The sequence below is a fragment of the Tenrec ecaudatus genome, chromosome 1 (assembly GCF_050624435.1).
Source record: "Tenrec ecaudatus isolate mTenEca1 chromosome 1, mTenEca1.hap1, whole genome shotgun sequence".
In the NCBI taxonomy this organism is placed as follows: Eukaryota; Metazoa; Chordata; class Mammalia; order Afrosoricida; family Tenrecidae; genus Tenrec; species Tenrec ecaudatus.
Genome location: NC_134530.1, coordinates 5161180 through 5170392, shown reverse-complemented (window position 1 = coordinate 5170392; position 9213 = coordinate 5161180). Strand labels below are relative to the sequence as shown.

The following is a 9213-nucleotide window of genomic DNA, read 5'->3' as shown; positions in this document are numbered from 1 at the left end:
CAGAGGGAACTTCATCGCAGGCAGGTAGGTCTCAGCGCCTGGCATACAGTAGGCGTTCAATGAACATGTGTTGACTTCTCACGACGGTTTGCTTTAGAAAACAAAAAAACTCTTGATTTCCCCGTCCCTGATCCCACAAGCTGGTGAATGCATACATGCAAACATTCATTGCTGCATTCAGGGTTACATGGGCACATTCATTCATTACTATGCGGGCCTAGCACTGGCTGTATGGCGGGGGGGGGGGGCACACAGGTGTGCCTTAGGCTGATCTTGTCCCTGCCCTTGGGGCTCACGGGTCTGTATGGGAGACAGACATACAACTGGGGATTCCAGCTATGGTCACTGGGGCTGTGATGGGGGTGTGAAGGGCATTATAGGGGCCCCAGCGTTAAGCACACAACTAGAGATCAGGGAAGGCTTCCTGGTGGAGGCAGTAGCAGAGCTGAGTCTCAAAAGGGGGCAGGCAGAGGGTACCGCACTGGCAGCGATGCGGTAGCTGGAGTGAACCCATCTGCACCAGAGACCTGGGTAGGACTTGTTTACCTTGTGGGGCTGCAACGCCCACGTTCCGCCACCAGACGGCGCTGTGGGATAGCGGTACCAGCGTCACCACCTCCATCAGGGGCGGGACTTCCTCTTCCCAAAGATGGGCCAGGTGACCCCCACCGCCAGGTGAGCCAGGTTTGTCCAGGTCTTCCCTTACAGTTCGCCTGCCCATCTGACACATGTGACAGCTCCTTAAGGTTTTTAAATTAGCTCCTATAATTAAATTGACACTCAAATCATCATCGAGTATTCATTGTTAGGTGCCTTCCGACACACAACACAAGCAAACACTGCCCGGTCCCGTTCCATCCTCTGTCCATCTCCTCTGGAGGGCCTCCCTCTTCCTCTCCTGGGGGTCGTGTCCTGGTAGTGCAGTGGTTATGTGCTGGGCTGTGTTCAAAACCAACCCCTCCTCCAGAGAACGCCAGGCTATCGACCAGGGACGAATTCGTCTAGGAAACTCACAGGGGTAGAATTGAGTTAATCTGGTAGCCCCTGGGTGGCTCCGTGGGGGACAGACATAGGACCTTAGAGTCACTGCAGGGGTGGCTGTGCAGAGGACAGCTTGCTGAGAGTTGGAATCGACTGGACACGCGGGGTGTTTTCTCCTGTTATTGCAGCCAGTCTGCCATTGTCTCTAAATCGCCGTTAAGGAAGCCCCTGTTCTCGATGAGCACAGAATGAAGCCGATGTTCCGACACCACGAAGGTGAGGGCTGGACCGCGCTTCTGGGTGGGACTGAACTACTCAATCGTATGATATGTAGATGACATGCCAATAAAACTTAAAACAGTTAACAGCCCTATGACCAACTGACTGAGGATGGGGGGAGTCAAACCCATCCCCAGGCGGTCCCGGGAAGAAAGGCCTGGTGATCTGTTTCCGATGGGGCAGAGCCTGGGAAACCTGACGGAAGAGTTCTCACTTCGAGATGCCTGGGGTCCTCTCCAGGGCTCCTGGGGGGAGGCCGGGGACAGCCAGGGGGGTGCTTTAGATAATCCCAAAGGTTTCCTGGGAGGGGCGGCCGGCTTTGGCTCCTGATGGACGTTAGTAGCAGACACGAAGGCAGAGATGTGGTGGCCCTCCTGACAGGGGACAGAGCTGAGGGTTCACTGCCCGCACTGGCCCCGTCTTGCCTAACTCATGTGATTGATACCCGCACCCTCGTCTCACCAGAATCCACATGTCACGCTGCCCCAGGGACATAGGGCCAGTGCCCCACCTGGCCCCCGGGGACCGGTCACCTCACCCATTCTGGCCTGTGAGGTGCCTGCAAGTGGAGCTATCTTTAACCTCAGGCCGGGAAGCTCCGCTCGTAAACAGCTCAGATAGCAGGCCTGGAATCTGGAATCCGGGGGTGGGGGAGGTGGGCACTGGCTTTACCAAGCAGCTCAGACCGGGCCCCTCCTCTGCTGCTGTGCCAGGTGGTGAGGGGCGGGGACCACGTGTTAAGGCACTCACGCAGTATGTGTTTACAGGACTCACAGTGGTTACATGTTAGGCTGCTAACAGCAAGGCCAGCAGTTTGAAACGACCAGCCGCTCAGCAGGAGAAAGATGAGGCAGTCTATTCTTGTGAAGGGCTAGTGTCTTGGAACCCCACAAGGGGCAGCTCCACCCTGTAGGACAGGCACTGACTTGCAGGCGGCGGTGAGTTGTTGGCAGGCAGTGTGCTCACGGAAGCAACCCTGGGGCAATCAAGTGCTGGACTGGTTGGCAGACCTGCTGCACGGGGCCTCTCAAAAGCGTGGAAGAACAAAGTTGTCACTTTGGGGACCAAGGTGGCCTGACCCAAGCAAGCCATGGTGTCCTGGAGGCAGCAGCTCACATGCACGTGCAAGGTGGACAATGAGTAAGAAGGCGAGGGCAGGTATAATGAGTTGGGTGAGGCATATCCCGAGGGCTGTGGGCGGCCAGAAGAGACGGTCAGACTCCATCTCCCGTGAGCACACTGCCAACCACATTCAGAGCAGACCGCCAGGGCCTTATCCCCAGGGAACCTCTGGGTAGACACCAACTGCCAACCTTTCACTAAGGAGTCTGTGCACCCCGAGACCCCGGGGAAGGGGTGTGTGGCCATGCATACTACGCGCCCCAAAGTCTACACCAGCTCCAGGAAAGCCAGAGTTCAGACGGGGGCTTTGCGGCCACAACCTTCCATCCTGGATGGGCAGCCGGGTCCGGACTGGACACAGGCTAGCTGCCTGGTGACCCAACACCAGTACCCCTGTGGCCTGTTCACAGTTCCCCGACCCTCCCTGCTGGCACCTCTCAGGGATCTCTTCCTGTCAGTGTGACCTGGAGGCAGGTGTCTGGGCTGTGTGGGAAATCCTCGCGTCCTCCTCCCCTGACCGTGCGCCCGGAGTGGACCTTCCTCTCAGGACCTTGTGCACACGTTGGTGTTTGACTGACTCCGGGCGGCCCTGTGTGTGTATGTATATGTGCGGCTCACATGCTCCGGCTCGTCAGAGCACTAGGCCTGGCTTCCAGAGGGTCCTCGGTGGGTTAGCTCCACAAGCCTTTCAGTTGGGGGCTGAGGGTTCCTGGGCTGTTTATCTGTGACCCCGTGTCCCATGGACCTGTCGCAACTCACATGAGGGGCGGTGGTTTGAGCCCACCTGGGGCCTCTGTGGGGAAGCCAGCCTCTCGACCTGCTTCTGTGTAAGGACCGCCTGCGTACATGGGGTCCCTGAGGAGTCCGAGCAACTCACAGGGGTCTCCCACACACCACACTGCGCCTTCCTCCCCTCCCCTCAAGCACGCCCCTGGCCTAGCCTGCCAACTGGCTCTCGCGGGTGACCTTCTGCCCCCCAGCTTAAAAGACAGGAGCTTAGACTCACGAACGCACCCATCTTGTTTCTTTATTCTGTGCTACGGAGGGGTGGGAACTGCAGTTCCCAGGGCCGCTGCTGACAGAAGACCTTGAGGCCTCGCAAATAAATAACCTTTGACCTAACACTGCAAACTGCACACCCAAACGGCGAGGGCGAATTCCCTGCAACAGCCAGAGGGGCCAGACCCCCTGCTTTGGCTTGGCCATAGCGCCTGGCGCCAAGGCTGCCATGGTTGGGGCAGGAGGGGGCAGAGCCCCCAGGCTTGACCTTCCTCCAGGGCCACAGGGCAGCTGTCTCCCCAGGAATGGCTTCTCCTGCCAAGACCCAGCTAGAACCGCCGGGCAGTGGCCTCGCCTCTGCACCCGACCCTGAGATAGGAAGCCAGGTTTGGCTCAAGCCCCAGCAGACTTGACCCTGACAGTGGTGAGCCAGCTGGCACCTTGGATGTGCACCATGCTGGGGAGGCTGTTGGGAAGATGCACATCTTCGGCTTCTGAAAGATGGCCACGGAGAAAGGGACCCCGCTGTGCTTGGACGGTCGACCCAGCCACCACGCTCACGCTCTCCCACTGGGCAGGGCCCTGTGGCCTCCCACGGCTCCTCAGTCACTCAGCCTGATCCCCAATGGAGAGAAAATAAAATAAAAACGGATCTCGAATGAGGACTGCAGGCTGGGAGGTCCAAGGAAAGGTTCCCAAGTGAAGTTTACAAAAACGTCGGGTTGCTCACGTGCCAGACCACACACAGAACACATGCCCGGAGCGCCTTCGCCTTGAGGCTTGGCTTTTGGAGACCAACCAGGCACAGGCACGGTGGCAGAGGTGGCGGGAGCGCCCAGTGCACACGTACCACCTGCCCGCTTGCCGGACAAACAAAACCACACCCACTGCAAGCTTGGCAAGGGGCAGGCTGTGCGGGTGCTGAAGGGAGGAGAGCGGAGGAGTCTGTCTGCCGTTTCCAGCATTTGCCCTTGGCAGCCCAGCATCTGGTTTCTCCCGGCCGAGGGAGGGGCGGGAGGCCTTCCTCCTTCCTGTGTGGTGGGTGGCGGCTGGGACCCCACCACGTCCGAGGAGGCAGGCGGCGGGGGCTCCTGCAGAAAGTCCCGGTGCATGTGCTGGAAGCATGCGCACCTGCGGCCTGCCCGCTCCTCTCCGAAGCCCGTCTGCGCTGCTGCCCAGGGCTCCCCCCTCTGGGGACACTCGGTCAGTGCAGCTCAATGAAGGCCTCTAGCTCCTCCGGGATGAAGCCCTTGTAGGGGATCTTGTTCTTGTCCAGGGCCCGGGCGGCCAGGCACTGCAGGGTCACGTAGTTGAAGGGCTGCATGGTGCTCTTGGCCAGCAGCTTCTCGTCCAGGAGCTCGTAGGCAGTCTTCTTGAAGGCGTTGGTGGCGTCCATGTGGGCGCCCGCGTCGATGAGGGCGTTCATGATGGCCGGGCAGTTGTTCTGGGCGGCGACGTGCAGCGGCGTGTTGTTGTCAAAGTCCCGGCTGTCGGGGTCGGCCCCGCAGCTCAGCAGCACGTGCACCACGTGGAGCGAGGGGAACCTGCCCACCGGGTAGCGGCCCACGTTGGTGGTGTCCTTGTCCACCGCCATGTGCAGGGGCGTGAAGCCGTTCTTGCCGCGGGGGGCGCACTTGAGCAGCCGGTAGACGGTCTGGTGCTTCAGGTGCTCTTGCTCCGGGCTGCACTCCACCTTCTCCAGCAGGTAGAGCAGGTGGAGGATGATGGCCAGGGCCTTGGTGAACTGCGCGGAGTCGCCTGGCTCCTTGGGCAGCTGCAGGGCCCTCTCCACCTCGCGCACCCCTTTGCTGAGCACGCCCATGAGGTCTGCGAAGCCGATCTGGGGGCCCAGGCTGCCCTTGGCAGCGCGGTCTTGCAGCACGTAGGAGAAGAGCTCGGCGAAGGAGAGGAAGCTGCTGGCCGTCATGGGGCTCAGGGGCTCCAGGTGGCTCTGCTGCATGTCCAGGGCGTACTTCCACAGGCGGATGCAGCGCTCGAAGTTGCCGGAGTCTGCGTACACGGCTCCCCGGTAGCGGATGTAGTAGGACGTGTCCGGGTGCGAGGGGCCCAGGATTCGCTCGCGGATCAGCAGGGCCTGCATGCGCATCTCGTCGGGGTCGGTGATGAGCGCGTCCAGCTCCTCGGCCGTGCTCACCTCCCGGGAGTAGTCGTAGGCCAGCACCAGCTGCGGGGGCTCGGGCTTGGCCAGATAGGCGCCGCCCTGGTGTCGCAGCTCCATCGCCCGTCGCCAGTGTTTCAGGGCGCCCAGCAGGTCGCGTTTCTTATCCACGTAGGTGGCGCCCAGCAACTCCAGGGCTTCCACGGCCGCTTCGCGGCTGGTGGGGCAGCAGCTCTCGTGGGCGTCGCCGGGCTCCTCTGGGGCGGCGCGGGGCCCGGCCTGGGCCCCCGGGGCGGGCTGCTCGGGGCCCGGCGGCTCCTGGATGAGGTACTCCACGATGTTGGTGTGGCCCGTGACGCTGGCGGCCAGCAGCGGCGTCATGCCGTAGCCGTCGCGCTCCATGCGCGCGTGGCAGCCCAGCAGCAGCTGCAGGATCTCCAGGCTGCCGGACTCGGCGCAGTCGTGCAGCGCCGTGTTGCCCTTGGCGCTGCGCCGGTTCACCTGGGCGCCCTGCTCCAGCAGGTAGCGGGCGATCTCGCGGTGGCCCTTGTAGCACGAGATCATGAGGCACGTGTGGCCGTGGCGGTTGGCCACCTCCAGGTCGGCCTGGTGCTCGCCCACCAGGTAGCGCACCACCTCCAGGTGCCCGTCGAAGCAGGCGGCGCGCAGCGGCGTGGAGTTGGTGCGCGTGGTGCGGTTCACCGAGGCCCCGCGGCGCAGCAGGCTGCGCACCACGTCCAGGTGGCCGGCGGCCGAGGCGGCCCACAGCGGCGGCGCGCCCTCGATGGTCTCGCCATCGAAGTGCACCGAGCCGCCCGCCTCCACGCTCGCGCCGCACCGGTCCACCAGGTACTCCACCACGTCCAGGTGGCCGTAGCGGGCGGCGATGAGCAGCGGCGTCCCCCCGCCGGCGACCTCGCCCGTCAGCTCCTCCAGCTCCTCCCGGCTCCGGCCGCTCAGCAGCTTCTGGAGCAGCTGCAGCTTGCCGTCGCGGGCGGCGTTGTACACGGCCGTGCGGAGGTCCATGGCGCGGGCCTCCGGCAGGCCATGTGCTGGCCGCTGGGCAGCGGGCGGACGGCGGCCTAGAGCCCGAAGGGGCCGACCGCAACCTTTCCCGTCTCCCCCGCCGCCATTTTAGGGTCTCCTCAGGCGGAACAAAATGGCGGCCGTGGCCCGGCGCCGTGGGGTGCGGGGGAAGCCGAGTGCGCAGGGAGATGTAGTCCCCTCGAACCGGCGCTTCCGCAGGGCAGAGAAGGAAGAGGGAGGGCTCAAGACCACATCTCCCAGAAGGCCGCGCGCTAGACCCGGCGAACGGTGTGCACGGAGCCTGCCGGGAATTGTTGTCCGACTTATCGCCGGCCGTGTCGGGAACTGGCAACGCGAGAACTACTATTCCCGTCGTGCAACGGGATCTCGCGCGATTGCGGGAGCCGAGGAAATTTGGTGACGCACTTCCGGTCGCTGTCACGACCCGAGCCAATAGGAAACGCAGGTGCTGGACCAAGGACTACATTCTCCGAAGGCATCGCGGGAAGGCCAGAGCCAATCAGGAGCGAGGGCGTGGCCAGGCGTCGATTTGATGGCGCAGTGGGTCTGGCGTTGCCCTGCTGACCTGCAGGTCCGCTCAGAGTCCGTGTTCTGCATCCATAAGCCTTTACCGCCTGGGATGCCCACCGGGGCAGTGTTTCTTGGTCTCGTAGGGTCGCTGTGATTGGGAATCGACCCGATGGCAGGATTTAAGGTGTTTTTTGTTTTGCTTTTTCTTTGTTTTAGAAATTGTTTCTCCCATCATGCTTAAAACCCATGCAAAGTGTACCATTGATGCCCTTTGCCTCCTGGTTCTTTCCCCTTTTCCCCTTTACTTTCCTCTTGTTCCCGCCGTCATGTTCGGCCTTCATTCACGTTTAGTAATTCCTTGCTGTCACATTGCCCTAGATCAGGGGTGTGTCAATCCGGCGGCCCCCGAGGTCATTTTTTGTGGCCCAAGATGCTCTGAAACGAATGTAATGAGGGAACTGTGTGTACGGTATGGCCTCGTCTCCCCTAAGCGCTATTTTCTTCATAACAATTATTTTCTATGTTCATTTTATTTCAGAGCATCGTGGGCCACAAAACATTTCCTCGGGGCCCGCATGCAGCCCTCAGGCTGCCAGTTTGACTCTCCTGCCCTGTATCAGCGGTTCTCAGCCTCCCTCATGCTGCGACCCTTTAATACAGGTCCTCATGTGGTGGTGACCCCCCTCCAGCCATAAAATTATTTTCGTTGGTACTTCATCACTGTCATTTTGCTACTGTCATGAACTGTCATGCAAATATCTGATAGGCAGGATGTATTTTCATTGTTACAAATGGAATATTATTAAAGCATAGTGATGAATTACAAAGGCAATGTCATTATATATTATAAAATATTTATTTCTAATGACAAATCAATGAAATTTTGTCTTGAAGCATGGGAGATGGATATGGATAGAGGAGATGGATAGAGGAGTGGTGTCTTGGTTTCTAAGACCACTGGAAATATGTGTTTTCTGATGGTCTTAGGTGACCCCTGTAAAAGGGTTGTTCAACCCCCAAAGGGGTCAAGACCCACAGGTTGAGAACCGCTGACCTAGAGTAAGTCCCACTAGATATCCTACGTCCTTCTCTCTATTAATTTTAGTTCACTTGTTGTTCCCTTGTCTCTGGGTTGGCTGCCCCCACTTCTTCCTTTCTTCCACCACCCCTAATAGAGGAAAGAACCAGGAGGCAAAGGACATTTATAGAGGTCTAATACAGGCATGTACATATGTAAATATATTTATATATAACGAGAGGGAAATAGATTATGTACTTATATCTGTATGTTAAGAATTAAGGTAGCAGGTGGATATTGGGCATCAACTCAAGTACTCCCTCAACACAAGAACACTTTGTTCTGATAACCCGGCATTCTGTGTTGCTCACCTCCCCAAGAACACAAAATGGGTGCACAAGCAAATGCGGTAAAGAAAGCTAATGGTGCTCAGCTATCAAAAGCTACAGCATCTGGAGTCTTAATGGCTGGAAGAGAAACAAGCAGCCATCTAACTGGGAAGAAACAAAGCCCACAAGGAAGAAGCACACCAGCCTGTGTGTTCATGAGGTGTCGATGGGTAAGCTATCAGGCACCTAAGACCCAGAACAAAATCATATGACTGTGAATGGGGGCGGGACAAGGAGTGGAGATCCTAAGCCCATCTGTAGACAATTGAACCTCCCCTCACAGAAGGGTCACAAGGAAGAGATGAGCCAGTCAGGGTGCAGTATAGCACTGATGAAACACAACTTTGGTCTATTTCTCTAATGCTTCCTGCCCCCCACTATTATGACCTCAATTCTACCAGCGCATGCACACTGCTATAGATAAGAGCCCGCAACACAGGGAATCCAGGACAGATAAACCCCTCAGGGCCAACAATGAGAGTAGAGATACTATGAGGGGAAGGGGAATGTGGGGGGAGAAAGGGGGAATTGATCACAACGATCAACATATAACCCCCTCCCAGGGGGGCAAAAAACAGAAAAGTGGGTGAAGGGTGACCGGATGATGTAAAATATGAAAATAATAATCTATAAGTTATCAAGGGTTCATGAGGGAAGGTGGAGGAGGGAGGGTGAAAAAATGAGCTGACACCAAGGGTTCAAGTAGAAAGAAAATGCTTTGAAAATGATGATGGCAACATGTGTACAAA

The 9213-nt window shown here is 58.5% G+C and overlaps 1 protein-coding gene across 1 annotated transcript; it reads right to left on the bottom strand.

Moving 5' to 3' along the window:
* Nucleotides 1-3389: 3389 nt before the first annotated feature.
* On the bottom strand, nucleotides 3390-6668 carry FEM1A (fem-1 homolog A). The gene has a single exon (XM_075545173.1). It carries the CDS (start codon nucleotides 6524-6526, stop codon nucleotides 4586-4588), a length of 1941 nt encoding a protein of 646 aa, XP_075401288.1. The 5' UTR covers nucleotides 6527-6668; the 3' UTR covers nucleotides 3390-4585.
* Between the last annotated feature and the right edge of the window lie 2545 nt (nucleotides 6669-9213).

Excerpts from the sequence above, each read along its gene's own strand:
- FEM1A (XM_075545173.1), bottom strand. The coding sequence starts at position 6,526 with ATGGACCTCCGCACGGCCGTGTACAACGCCGCCCGCGACGGCAAGCTG.